The 15,341-nt window shown below is 43.2% G+C and overlaps 1 protein-coding gene across 1 annotated transcript in view; it reads right to left on the bottom strand.

The window, feature by feature from the left end:
* Positions 1 to 15,341, bottom strand: part of FAT3 (FAT atypical cadherin 3) — a 561,724-nt gene that overhangs the window by 108,545 nt on the left and 437,838 nt on the right. Inside the window, exons 11-12 of the mRNA XM_084627262.1 lie at positions 14,074 to 14,284; positions 902 to 4,975 (exon numbers count right to left, since the gene is read on the bottom strand). Of these exons, the coding sequence (XP_084483388.1) occupies positions 902 to 4,975; positions 14,074 to 14,284 (4,285 nt within the window). The remainder of the gene's footprint in view (positions 1 to 901; positions 4,976 to 14,073; positions 14,285 to 15,341) is intronic.

The raw sequence follows: 15,341 nt of genomic DNA, 5'->3' as shown, positions 1-15,341 counted from the left end.
GCAGGATGAGAGGCAGGAGGAACCAAAACCTTAATCCCAAAAAAGTACTGGAGAATGCAGATAACAGACATAGGCATAGACAAAATAATCACATCCCATTCCCCTCTCCATCTCCCTTTTCCAACACATACAGACACATCTAACATTGCTCTGGAAAAAAAGAATGACAACAAATATAGCATGATAGGAACAAACAATACTACTATGCTTGGAAAAAAAATTAGTGAAATAACGTTTACACCATATACCTACTGCACAGCTGTTAACCAGAACAGCAGTGAGGAGGGTTATTGCTTCCCTGGTTTGTGATATGATGCTTCTCATAAGTGGGGAAAGTGTGGTATTCCTCCCTCACTAATTTACATTGCACATCAATTTTTCCAAAGATAATGATTTTTTAAATTGAATTTTTAAATGAAAGTTTAAATGAAAATTCCCCTATCAGGAAGGGGAAAGGTTTAATTAAAAAAACGTGCTTAGAAATGTAAGGGTTTTCCTCCTGAGAATAAATGCTGTTTATTTTCTCTGGTTGATACATTAAGTTCTGATCTTTCCCATGCTGACACATCAATCATGATGGGTTACACCTCCTTACATTGCAGCACAGCATGAAGTGCTGGGCTGTGAAATTGGTGGGGAGGGGTAGGTGGGGGGGGGGAAAGAGTGACACACACACAAATCTCTTTCTATCTCTAAGCTTCACTAATTGCTACAAAATTCTGGTCAAATTAAGAACAATAAATCCAAGAGAACAATAAATCCAAGAGAAACAGAACTGACTCGCTTCCAAGCTGAAGATGTACCTGACATCCTGCTAAATCTTTCATGTCAATCTGTACTAAATCTCAGTCCTTCAATAACGGCAGGTTTCAGGAAGAAAAGGGGTTTGAAAGTTTCTTACCTGTGATATGGTAGCTAACCTGCCGGTTGACTTCAGACGTGTCTTCATCCCATGTGCTGAGAACTGCCACAACTTCACCGGGAGGGTCACTCTCTTTTACGGATCCTTTGTACACCTCGTGTTCAAAGACTGGTGTGTTGTCGTTTATGTCTGTCACAGTGACAGAGACCAAGGTGGTGGATGAAAAGGAGAAAGCTTCTCCCAGATCTGAAGCAACCACTGCAAAAGTAAAAGTGGGATTCTTTTCATGATCTAGGTCCTTCAATGTGCTGATCCACCCACTGTTGCTATCGATTGAGAAGGCTTCCATGATCTTGTCCAGATCAGATTCTGCTGAAAGAGTATATGTGACTTGCCCATTTGCACCCCAGTCTGCATCAACTGCTTTAACCTGGATAAGATTAATCCCTATTGGCATCCCTTCCATTATTACAGCTTCATAGTTGGCAGCTTCAAACACAGGCTTGTTATCATTTACATCCAACACTTTAACCTCCACATCCACAGTTAATACAATGTCCACTTTGTCAAGCTGTATGGTGGCTGCAACTTTAAAGTGAAAAGCAGGATTTGTCTCATGGTCAAGTCTCTTATCTAGCTTTATGATTCCAGTGTCTTGGTCTATGATGAAAATCCCTTCCTTGTTGTTTTCAGCTAATTCACCATTAACAGTGCTATACACAGCACCCTGGCTTGGCAAAACATGCAAAATGTCAAGGGTGCTTCCTATGAGAGTGTCTTCTGGTATTGTAAAGGAATATTGGGGTTGGGAAAAGGAAGGTAAAACAGCTTCTGGAGGTAAAACATGGATATAGACAGGAATAAGGGAATGCTTCATGGGAATGCCACCATCAACTGCTTTGACGAAGAATGACAGAACTGTGTTTTTCAGCTGGTTAAAGTTACCTTTGGTGACCATCCATCCATTGTCAGGATCAATTTCAAGCAGATCTGCCACTGAAACAGAGGCTTCACTATATAATGAATAAGTGATCCTTGAATTGGTTCCATCATCTGGATCTAATGCCTGCACTTGGGTGACCAAATGACCTTTTCCAACATCTGCTTTGACACTTGCTCTGTATTCTATTGTCAAAAACTGGGGAGTATTGTCATTCTCATCCACTACAATCACTCTCACGGTGCAGAAAGTCATTCTCCCACCTCCATCCAGGGCCCTCAAAAATATATTGATATCCCCTTCCAAAGGGTTCTCTCGGTCCAATTTCTCAGTTGTTAGGATCTGTCCATTGTTATCAATTAAGAATCGGTCCTTGGCAAAATCATTTATTATAGAGTAGTTTATTTGGCCATATATACCAGAATCTCCATCTGTCGCTTTTACATGAATTACCTTAGTTCCAGGTGCAGCATTTTCTCTAACCTCTGCCACATAAATACTCTGTGAAAACACGGGGCTATAGAGGTTAGCACCAAGGATGTGAATATGCACTTGAGCTGTGCTGGTGAACAATCCATCCGAGACAGAGACATTTAAGCTATACATTGGCTCCATCCTCTGTTTCCGATGGTTAGACAGAGTTATAATGCCACTCTTGCTGTCCATTAGAAAGCTGGTCCGATCATTTCCAGACAAGATACTGTACTCCAGTCTGTCAAAATCAGAGCTGTCAGCATCAGAAGCTTGGACACAAGTCACAAAATGACCCCGAGGGGCCAGTTCACTCACGTAAGATTCATATATTAACTGGTTAAAAACTGGAGGGTTGTCATTCATATCTGTCACATAAATACTAACAAGAACTTCACTGCTCAGTGGTGGGAATCCATTATCAGCTGCTCTGACTTTTAAGCTGCACTGCTGTAATAGTTCATGATCCAACATACGGGCTGTCAGGATTAGGCCACTTGTGCTATCTATGTGAAAATAATCAGTGCTGTTAAAGGAGTCCTGGACAATTTGATACTGTATATTTTTGTTATTTTCAGAGTCTGCATCAGTAGCAACAACCTGCAACACAGGAGTCCCAATCAATGATGCTTCGGATAAGGTGGCATTATAGGCCGAGTGATCGAAAACAGGAGGATTATCATTTACATCATTAATGATTAAGTCCACAGTGACCTCAGCCCGAGCACCAGTGAGGGCATCACTGGCTCGTACTGTCATCTTAAAAACAGAATTTACTTCATAATCCAATGGGCTGATGACACTCAGAATGCCGGTATCAAAGTCAATGTTAAACTGGTTGTAGGGATCTCCATCAATGATGATATAAATGATACCCTGGCCCTCTGGGCTGGTTGCATTTATGCTAAGAATTGGGGTGTGCATTTCTATGTCTTCATTTACAGAAGCTGTATAGAAGGGCTTGTCAAATACAGGCATTGCTTTATTAACTATAGTAATAGGCAGTTCTACTGAAGCAGACAATGATGGATTACCACCATCTTTTGCAAGGATGATAACTAAATACTCTATATTAGATAAGTCAGAGTTGAAAGCTTCTCTTAAAGTGACACTACCAGTTTGTCTGTCAATTTCAAAATGCCCATAGTCTTCTTTCAGCAGATAGGAGACTTCACCATTTGCACCCTTATCTTTATCAATGGCTGTCACTCGATATATTAGGGTACCAGGCTCAGCATCAACTTGTACAGCAGCATAGTAAGGCAGCCCTACAAACACCGGAGCATTGTCATTGATGTCCTCAATGTTAACTCTGACAACCACCCTGGCCACACGGAGATGATCTAGTTCACGACTTGCCTCAACGACCAACTCATATAGCTCTTGTTTTTCTCTGTCAAAGGGGATGCCCGTTGTTTCAATGACTCCTGAGGTGGATTTGATCTTGAACTTGTTCCCTGGGTTTAATATGCCATACTTCAAGGGCTCATTGAGACGGTTTCCAACAGCATTCACCACAGCTACCTTTGTGATATTAGTGCTGTTCTCCGAAATAGAAGTGGAATAAAAACTTTGCGTAAAATGGAGCCCACTATCCATGGCTTCTTTTACCATTATGGTCACCATAGCAGTGCTGTAAAATTTCCCATCAGACACTCTTACTATAAGCATATAATGATCTTTGGAAAGAGTATTATTTTTTATGGTGAGTACCCCAGTACCTGAATCAATCAAAAAATGGTCCACATTGCCTTCGATCAGACTGTATGTTAGTTCAGGTGGAACCTCTGAATCTGGGTCTGTAGCCTTGACTTTAAGAACCTCTACACCAATGTAAGTGGGAAGAAGCAAGACTGTCTCAAACACAGCCTGACTGAAGACTGGAGGATTGTCATTGATGTCAGTTACTTCAATAGTAACTTCGACCGGACTCTCCGCTGTGAGCTGTGGATTTCCGCTATCCCTAACATGCACGTGGAAATGGAAGTGGGCTATGGTTTCATGGTCTAAATTTGCAATTGTTCTGATCGCACCGGTGCTGGAATCTACAGTGAAGTACTTCTTAGCAGTGGATTCAACAATCTGATAAACCAGCAAAGCATTCTGATTACTGTCGGCATCCGTGGCTCGTATCACCAGTGGGTTGTTGGCTGAACTCCGGACTATACTGTTTACAGGAGCAGCTTCACTTATGCTGCCTAAGTATTGGGAGAGGATAAAAACTGGCAGGTTATCATTTTCATCAAGAATCTGAATGTTGGCGGTGGCATTTGATGCCATGCCTGCCATGTTAGTTGCTTGAACAATGAGCTGGTAAGAGGAAGTGCGTTCATAATCAAGTGGCTTTTGACTGGTGATGACTCCAGAATATGGATTTATAGCAAAGGCTCCATCCACATTCCCATCCTTGACCTCATAAACTAATGTAGACTGACTGATTGCAGAGATCAAAATGACTGAAGTTCCAATATCAACATTTTCATTAACTTCTGCTTGGTATTCCTTGTGTGTGAACTTTGGATGGGAATTATCTGACATGGTCACAGAAATGCGTACAATTGCTGTTGCAGACAGTGGTGGTGAACCTTGATCAGTTACTTTGACTGACAAAACAAACTGTCCCATTGTTGTCAAGTCCGGCTCCTTCAATACTGTGATGATGCCTAAAACTGGTTCAATCTTGAACGTGTTCCCAGTGTTTCCTAAAACATAAATGTTGAAAGCTATATTAGAAGTGAAATCTTGAAAATGATGTTATAAAACTAATCTATGATACCATAGTCATTATGTTATAAAACTAATCTGACTATGATACCATAACCCACAAGTGGTCATCAGTAATACCAGTAATTGCATAGAATGAAAAAAGCAGGTAACTAAATCTGTGGCCTGAAAATCAAATAAGTGGCCTGATTTTCATAAGTACTGAGCATCCAGCAACATCCACTGTCTTCTGAAAATCAGACCATGTATTCATGTATGTAAATATGGTCCTAAGAGCCCCTTTTTGAAAATCTTGGTTTATACATTTGTTTCATATTGATTAAAACAAAGCCTTTTTCTCTATTTTTAAAGATTTTAAAATTATTTTAATGGTTACTACAGGTGCTCAATACTTCTGAAAACCACACTATTTCTATTTAGGTGCCTACACATGAATTTAAGAGCCTACCTTTAAGATCCTAGTTTTGAAAATTTGGGCAATGTATATTATGCAAAAGTAAAATGTAGGCAAATGCACCTCCCACATTATGTAATTAGACTATCAAATAGTTGCATACCTGAGACACAAAAAGGGGATCATAGGCTAACAAGCCAATTGTCTGATAAAGGGATAACAATTCATGGCCTGAAATAAAGAGGCTATTAAGCACCTGTAGAGAAGATTACTGTAGCTCAAGGCTACAAAGAACTGACTACAAAGTGTTAGAATAGAAGTTAGAAAAATTACAAGGAACAATACCATATAAAATAGATAACAGTATCTTGTGTCAGAGAGGTTTATTATTTGATTTCTGAAGAAAGAGAAATCTAGATTAATAAGATTTTGTAGAAAATGTTTTGAGATCAGTGTTAGAATGTACAGACAGAGAGGTGACAGACTGCATAAAGGAGAAAATAATTTGTTTGGATCACAGGTTTGTGTGCTTTTTAAACTAACGTGTGATATACACTCTGACTGTTCTTCAGGAGACAGATGCAAAACTTCAGGGTCTGTCCAAGTTTTTAACTGTTACTACATGTCACCTCTATTAGGCAACATTTTTGTGTGTGGCATCTTAAGTAATTGCTTAAAATGTGGTTCATTGTGTGTGTGTGTATAAGCATACACACAAGCTTTTAGCTCCTTCTTCTCATTTTGATTCCAAAGCCAAACAGCATATATAGACCTGTACCAATTCTGAATCTTTGTTGTCAAACCATTCCCGATATCATGGTACATTATCATGGAGACTATTCCGGGGATCTTTTTTGCTAGTCAAGGACCCATGGCCACTGTAAGAACATTTCTCATACACCACTGAGTGGTAACCATTAGTAAACAGTGATCTTTTAGTGGCAACTGCTCCAGCTGTTGCGCAGAGGGCAGCATGTGTGAAAATTCCAGCTGGAGAACAAACTATGTGGCGACCCAAGAAGTAAATAAATACAGATTCTCTGAAAGCTGTAACTGACTTCTAAGACTACCCGTATTTGCTGCAGGTTCTGAGGCACAGAGGCTAGTCCAAACAGCAGAGATCAGTATGATAGTGGCTCCCACATATCAGCTATAAACACACCCGTAAGAGCGACAGAGGCCAAGGGTTATGCTAGCTAAACCAAACTTTGTGCTGTTCACTGAGAAGCCCGGGGTGCAGATTCCCACAAGGATGAGCACACTGGTAGCACTGACAAACATTGCATGTGGCCGAGCAGTTTTATTTTGTTACTGCTAGCTAACAGGAATCACAGACTGATACATGTAGGGCGGGGGGGTTGTTTTTCTCCTTTAGAAATTTCTGATTAAATTATGAGACTACTGCTTTCATCATTCAAAACACTTCCTGTGAATGAAGAAGCTGTGGATGATCTGAGCCCAGCTGCTAAAATCAGCATCCTCACTGCACAGAATTTATAGGTTATAGAAACTACAGCAAATGAAGCCTCAATTTTGATGCATCTAGGATTGGAACGTCTGTGGATAATGAAACCATAGGAGTTCAGTTTTATAGTAAATGGAGGCTTGAAGTCTGGAAAAGCAGACAGAGCTCATGATGAAACAGAAACAGCAGGCAGTTATAGAAGACAAACCTATATGCAAACACTTTGGAGGACAGAACTAAAATTCAAAGGGATCTAGATAAATTGGAGAACTGGGCTACAGACAAGATGAAATTAAACAAGGACAAATGCAAGGTGCTACACTTAGAGAAGAATAACCAAATGCACAAATACAGAATGGGGGATAGCTGTCTTGGCAGCAGCAGAATCTGGGAGCTGTGGTGGCTCACAACCTCAAGATGAGTCAGCAATATGATGCTGTTGCAAATAAGGCAAATGCAATTTTGGGTTGTATTAACAGAGGCAAAGCATGCAAGCCACAGGAGGGGACAGTACTGCTCTACTTGGCACTGGTTAGGCCTCAGCTGGATGTACTGTGTCCAGTTCTGGTCACTGTTGTATAGAAAGGATGTAGAGAAACTGGAAAGGATCCAGAGGCGAGAGGTGAAGATGACCAAAAGGATAGAATGCTAGCCTTATGAGCAAAGGCCGAAGGAACTGTGTACGTTTAGCTTGGAAAAGAGGACGGGGTGAAAGTAAGGAGGTACAGGCTGGTACGGTGTACCGGTAAAACGTGGCCGCCGGTACCGGTTCGTACAGCTGACTTTAAAGCGCTGCTGCCGCTGCCCGGGGGAGGGGGAACGCAAAAGGGGCAGCGACGTTAAAGCCCTGCCACGGCAAAGGACCCTACTTACAGCTTAACATTGTTGCCCCTTTTGCCCCCTCTCCTGGGCCGCTGACGGGGGCAAAAAGAGTAGCTGTCCTGGGCCCGGCAATTTAAAAGGGCCCAGGGCTCTGGCCAAAGCCCCGGGCCCTTTTGATCGCCACTGCAGCCTCAGGCAGCATGGGCCAGGCAGCGCGGATGGCCTGGCTCGGGGATGCTGACCCCCAGCCCCGCCCCTTCCGCCTGAGGCCCCGCCCCTTCCCAGCCCCCCCTACTGGTAAGAGTTCAATTTTACTTTCACCCCTTAAATATGTCATAAATATAAAGGGAAGGGCAAACACCTTTAAATTCCTCCTAGCCAGAGGAAAAACCCCTTCACCTGTAAAGGGTTAAGAAGCTAAGACAACCTCGCTGGCACCTGACCAAAATGACCAATGAGGAGACAAGACACTTTCAAAGCTGGAGGGGGACGGACGGACAAAGGGTTCCCTCTGTCTGTGTTGCTTATGCCGGGACCAGAGCAGGAATGCAGGTCAGAACTCCTGTAAAAAGTCAGTGAGCAATCTAGTTAGATATGCGTTAGATTCTGTTTTGTTTAAATGGCTGATAAAATGAGTTGTGCTGAATGGAATGTATAGTCCTGTTTTTGTGTCTTTTTGTAACTTAAGGTTTAGCCTAGAGGGATTCTCTATGTTTTGAATCTGATTAACCTGTAAGGTATTTACCATCCTGATTTTACAGAGGTGATTCTTTTACTTTTTCTTTAATTAAAATTCTTCTTTTAAAACCTGATTGCTTTTTCACTGTTCTTAAGATCCAAGGGTTTGGGTCTGTGTTCACCTAAGCAAATTGGTGAGGATTTTTATCGAGCCTTCCCCAGGAAAGGGGGTGTAGGGCTTGGGGGGGATTTTGAGGGGAAAGACATTTCCAAGTGGGCTCTTTCCCTGTTATATTTGTTGGACGCTTGGTGGTGGCAGCAATAAAGTCCAGGGACAAAAAGTAAAATAGTTTGTACCTTGGGGAAGTTTTAACCTAAGCTGGTAAAAATAAGCTTAGGGGGTTTTTCAAGCAGGTCCCCACATCTGTACCCTAGAGTTCAGAGTGGGGAAGGAACCTTGACAGAGAGACTAAGGGGGAACATGATAGTGGTCTTCAAATATGTGAAAAGCTGTGTGACGGGGTGTACTTGCCCCACACTAGAGAAGGAGGACTTAACCCCACATGGTGGGTGGAGGAAGCCACATCCCCTTGCCACTGCTGGGCATGCTCCAACTGGAGCCTCAGTATAAAAGGCCAGTTCAGTCGGGGGTGAGGAGAAAGTACGCTCATTGCAGGCTCCCTCCTCGGAGCTGCTGAAGCCCCCGATCGTGGAGGCCAAGCGCGCCGAGACCCAGGCCAAAACCTGGCTGCCCACGGAAGCCCAAGTCATTGGGAGCTCTGCAAACTGATGACCCCCAGGAGACTTGTGCATAGCAACACTAGAAAACAGGGTAGGAAGTAACTAGATTGGTCTGGTTGTGGAACCGGGACAAAGGCAGCGTGTTTCAGACGGATCCTCACTAATGTAGTGGTGAATCCACTCGCTGCTATCAGGGCCGTGGGCTGGGAATTGGTGGAGCAGGGATAGCCTGGATCCCTCTTCCCTGGCTGCCAGCAACCCCTGGGTGGCAGCCCACTTCCGCACTGTCAGCGCGATCACGCAGCCTTGACTAAGAGGGCAGCCACATTGAGTCTGGCCACTAGGCCCTGAGGCTCAGGGTGGTCATTGGGACTCAGTTGCGGGGCTTTAATGCTCTTCCCCACGCCCCAAAGGGTGATGGGGTGTACTGGCTCCACAAGAAGTTGCCACAAAAAAGATAAAGAAGAACTGTTCTTTCTTGCCACAGAGGGCAGACCAAGAGGAAAAGGGTTCAAACTACAGCATAGCAGATTTAGATTAAATCTCAGGAAAAACTTCCTAACTGTAAGAACAGCAGGACAATGGAACAGATGGCCTAGGGAAGTCATGGAATCTCCTTCATTGGAGGTTTTCAAAAGGAAGCTGGATAGCCATCTGTTTTGGGTGGTTTAGACCCAACAAATCCTGCATCTTGACAGGGGCGTAGACTAGATGACTCTTGCAGTCCCCCCCTAACCCCAAGGCTCTATGATTCTGTGATGTGATATATGTAGAAAGGAGGAAAACATACAGCCTAAAAATGGCCATCTAATAACCTAAACATCATTTTATCATCATCTTATTTTCTGTCTCCATTATGTACTATATTACAATGCATTGTAGCCATATACTTACAGCACTACATTATTTATGATGTGTAGTGTGGTGGCGCCTAGAGGCCAACGAGGTTGGGGTCCCCTTGTGCTAGGTGCTGTACAAAGATATAGTAAATAACAGTATCTTCTCCAAAGAGCTTACAGTCTCACAGACAAGTCATAAAAGGTGGACAAGACAAACCAGGGGGCTGTGGGACAGACGGACTAATAAAAATAGTAGGACGTGTGCAATTCTTCACTGGTTTGCTGTCTACCTCTTTAAAAAAAGCAATAAACCAATCCCATGCCCTCACCCACACACACATTATAATAGGGAATATAAAACTATATCCCAATGAGGGAATCATGTAGGAGGAGCATGGAGGGAAGTAGATGGCTCAGGTTATGGAACAAGGAGTCTTTTATCACTAGGTTGCCGGTTGGAATCTGCTTCAGGTAGATACTCAGGTCTGGTGACCTTGAACAAAGTGATCTGCTGGCCCCTGCCCCAGTGCGAGTGGAACAGAGGCGTTCTTTTGCTACCCCCGCTACTTACACTGGGAAAGTCTCTTCTCCTCCATTTCCTCACCCATCCTTAGTCCATTTTGACTATTTAGACTGTTCTAAAACACCATTTTTTTGGCTCCCATGTTGGAAGCCACAGCAGACTGGCCAAGGATGGAACAGGCACAGAGATAGAGAGCTGGGTGCCCTCTCTCCCTGGGCTGATCCCTTAGGAAAGGGTGGAGGCATATTGGTGTGTCAGCATGGGTAACCTGAAATGCAGCTGCCCATGCTGTGCTCATTCTGTGATGACCAGGACTTAATTCTTCCAGGGTTATTAATCTATTCCCTTTCCCAAGGGCCACAATAAATAAAACGTATGGCATCTATTTCTTTCAAAGAAAAGGCCACCCGTAGAACGGTAATACACAGTGCAGAACTGTATTTCACCAACATACTCCATCTGAACATAATGCCGTGCCGCATTTATTTGTATGGCTGATGGGAGCCCTCCTAATTAATTGTGCATAGAGTCACTTGTTGTGGCAGGGAAGAAGACATCAAATCTGGCAAAAACAGCCACAGCTGTCTGTCCATAGAGCTTGAGACCAGCTCCTCCCCTAGATAGTACATTGTCTGATACTCTGCTGGAGCTGCTCACACTCTTGGCACTGGCTGACCATACTGGAACATGTTCACAGGAAGGACAGTGGGAGACAGAACCAGTAGTATGTGTAGAGAGGCAGCATGAACCAATGGATAGAATACTGGATTGGGACTCAGGAAACTGGCTTCTGTTCCCAGCTTGCTACTTATCTTGGGCTAGTCACTTCACCTCTGAGTGCTTCTGCTTCCACCCTTTATCTGTCTTGTCTATTTAGATTGTTAGCTCCTAGAGTTGAAGGCCAGAAGGGACCACCAGATCATCCTGTCTGACTTTCTGTATATGACAGGAACATCAACACCACCCAGCACCTGCACACTAAACCCAACAACCAAAATTAAACCAAAGTCCATGGGAGACCAGTCTATTATGTGCCTCAAACAGAGAATGGGAAGGAATGAGATGCCCAAGACCCCTGGAATGGCAGGGAAATGATTAAGTAAGATACCCAGATAATCCTGGCAAGTGGCTTGTACCTACATGCTGCAGAGGAAGGCAAAAAATCCCCCAAGGTCACTGCCCATCTGACCGGAGAGAAAATTCCTTCCCAACCCCACAGATGGTGATCACGGAACAAGTGAGCAAGAACCAGCCAGCCAAGCATCTGAGAGAGAGACAGAGTGCTCAGTGCCACCTCAGAGCCATGGCCTTCCCTGCCCAATGTCCCATCTCCAGCTTTGGCTGTCCTTGATGAGCCAGAGGAAAGAGATTAAAAAAAACAACCCAGAACACACAGGAATCCCTTTCTGACTCCCTGCAGGTGGCTGGCTGGAACCCTGAAGCATGAGTTTTTAGGAACGTAAGACAAACAGGAAGTGAGACCCAGGGCTGCTGAGCCCTGCCCCCCGCCATCACATGCAACCCCATCACACAGGGCAGGGATATTTCTGTGCACCTGAACCCTTCCTAGTTCAATGTTCCTGATCTGAATTGGGGCCTCTAGAGGATACCATGATACAAATAATAAACCTGCATTCTGACCACATGCATAAATAATATATATGATTACTTAGACTGTCCAGCTTGGCTGCTTTTCAGGTCTGTATTTAACTGTTTTCTGTTTCGAACAACTTACAACATTATCTTCTTATTTGTTTAAGGAAGTGAAATTCCAATTCCTGTCATTGTTACAAAGCCTCCAGAGTAGAGACGGGTGAACAAGAAAGAGGGTTCCTTAGGGTTTGTCACCATGAGAAAGTTGCATGGTTTAATTTAAGGTGTGTAGTGCATAAAGCTGTACAGGCACTCTTATTTTGGGTTGAGCGAGGCTTATTTCAGTTTAGTTGAACCTGTTCCTAATAGACTTAAACAACACAAGACAGAGCCAAGAAAATATTTTTGCTCAGGGCTGGGTATGTAGCCTTAGGTTTTCTGGAAAAGCTAAGACTACATAAATAGCACAAAAAATAAAGATTGTGTGGCCACTGGAAAACTCTTGATCTCTCACTGAAAAGTGAAGAGGATTATTTAGATACTTTGGAAACTGGCTCAGATGTTGAACTTTCTGAACTGCGTTTTAATAGGTATGCTTAGTGTTTGTCTATTAATATGTTTATGATACTAAGAATAATGGGCAAGATCCTTGGCTGGTGTAAATTTGCATGGCTCCACTGAAGTGAATGGGTCTCTAGGAGAGCATAAGTGCCACCTGAATAGATCAGTCTGCAAGATCAAGGTCTAATAAGTGAAGTCTGTGTCTTGATTAATCATTGGGACCATCATGGAGTATGGGATTCCTCTTCTTTGTGATCTACAGTTGAGAAGTGTGATATAGGTGCCAAGCATTATTATTATTAAAATGGAAAATTCACATTATTTCAAAGTGCAGAGTGCAGCAGCAACACAAAAGCAATCTAAGAGATAGGATTTTCCATTTTCTCACTTTTCCCAAGTATCTCTACTGAATGCATACTAATTTCCGGCTTTGGAAATGGTTTCTAAATTCAAATCTATAAAAGCAATAAAATGTTCACCTCTTACATATATATGCATACACCCAGAAATGCATTAGGGAAATTAAACCATGAAAAATACAGATTGACAGCCTTGGAGATTCACATCCACTAATTTTTCACAGCAGCAGCACAGCATGGACAAAGGCAATGCAAGTTTCCAGAAAGTCTTGCTATTAGTTCTACTCTGGAGTAACCAACTCTAGGGCCAGAAAGGAAACTCAGGCCTAAGCTATGCTTCACATTTTTGTCAGTATAGCTATGCCGGCAAACCTTCCCACTGTAGACACAACTTATACGAGCGATAAAATGCTACTGCTAGTGTAGCTTATACAGGTTCAGTGAGAAAGATAAGCTGTACCAGCCAAAACACTTCTATACTCGTATAAGATGCCTCTATACTAGGGCCTTTGCATGCATACAAATCTTGGCTGCGGGGACGAGGGATATCATACTCTATGCCGGCAAAAGTGGCCTCAGTCTCCCTGCTCCTCTGATTAAAATGTCAGCAAAGATGCCAGTTAGCACCAGCTGTCATTGTGTTAGTTTATGATGAAGCCATCCTGTCCACTGCACTAGAATGCGGCTCCCACTGGCCACGGTTTGCCGCTCCCGGCCAATGGGGGCTGCGGGAAGCGGCACGGGCCAAGGGACGTGGGAGCCGCGATCGGCCGAACCTGCGGACGCGGCAGGTAAAAAAACCAGTCCAGCCCACCAGGGGCTTTCCCTGAACAAGCGGTGGACTGGCTTTGAGAACCACTGACCTAGAGGTAGAAGTCTCAGTAGCCATCTAATTAAAATGAAGTCAGCTCTCTCTGATCAGTAGCTTAAATGTGGAAAACAGCAGACAAGAATTTGTACTTTTTGTACACTTTCATCAGGGGATAGCTAGGATCAAGAATCCGTAAAGATTTCTTAGTGTTACCCTATCTCTAATATAATCACTCTTTTCAGTTTATAGAATGCATCATATTGCAGCCTTTTCTGTCCCTGTCCTCTAACCTGCTTCCATAGTGTAGATAAGCTCTGCGTTTTCTCCTTTGTCTTTATCCAAAGCAGTGACCTGCAAAACAGCAGATCCAATAGCTGCTGACTCATACACCGAAGCTTCATACAAAGGACTGGTGAAGTAGGGACTGTGATCATTGGAATCTTCCACATTTATGATGACTCTGGCCAGGTTTCTTCTATAAGGAAACTCCTGATCTCGAACCTATAGAAAAAATGCAGGAGAAACATCTTGAAATACCTTTATTAGCAGTAATAATAACTATCTGAGCCCTGGCAATGTGCTCCTTGCTGTACATTACACTAAGTACAGACTTTTTCCATTCTGAAGGCCTTAAAATCTAAAAGACAGACAAACAGAAGAGATGGCACAAAGCGAGAAATCAAGAGGAGAAAAAGGACTGGAGGGTATTTTTAAATTTAATTTGTTATAAATTTATTCCTGGTGCCCCCACACTGAAGATGTAGATTTTTAAACTGATACAAAATAATGCCGTAAAGTCTCATTTGATGTTCAGTTTTGAGTTTGTGCCAAAGGTTCTCTGATGCTGACAAATAAAATATAAACTGCGATGTGCCACGCCCCTCATTGCCACCATAGCAGGGGAACAAAGCAGCAGTATGTACAGTGCACATCTACGTAGCTTTGTACCTTCTTTCCAAAAAAATGTATGGGATTGCACACACAATGACCAAAGATATAGTTATCTAATCGTTTGCATGTAAAAATCCAATTTGCGCATACAGGTACGTGTGGATTTTTGTATCAGCAAATATGTGCATACATTTTTGAAGATCATGGTACCCAGGGTAAAAAGGACAGTATTGATCCTACGGGGTGCTGAGCACTCTTCACTTAGACTGCAGTCAGTGGGGACTGATCAAACCTCGCAAGAGGGACTCAATACCTTGCAGACCTGGAGCTATTATTTACACCTGTACTTTCTTTCACTCCCACATCCAAAATCTCAGCACTGGCTACAGTGAAGATCCTACCGGCAGGTGTAAGACAACCTTGAATATTTTGGTTCTTCTTAAATAAAGCAAGCAAACTTTGCATCACATGGAGGCTAAGCACACAATCCTAGCAATGATCTCCATGCCCCGGTTTCTCTATAGTCATGTCTGCACCACTTCTTAGCTTCTGTCACTTCTCACTCACCACAAGCCTGCCTTCTCCTTGGGCTCTGCTTGCCTGAAGATGAGTCGCAGTATGCAGGATGGTGCCTAAGTTGTTTCTTCCTAAAGCTAGCCTTGCATCT

This window comes from Lepidochelys olivacea (genome assembly GCF_965140295.1).
Source record: "Lepidochelys olivacea isolate rLepOli2 genome assembly, chromosome: 1".
Classification (NCBI taxonomy): Eukaryota; Metazoa; Chordata; order Testudines; family Cheloniidae; genus Lepidochelys; species Lepidochelys olivacea.
Note: the sequence above shows the minus strand (reverse complement) of the source record. Positions and strands in the feature narration are given on the sequence as shown.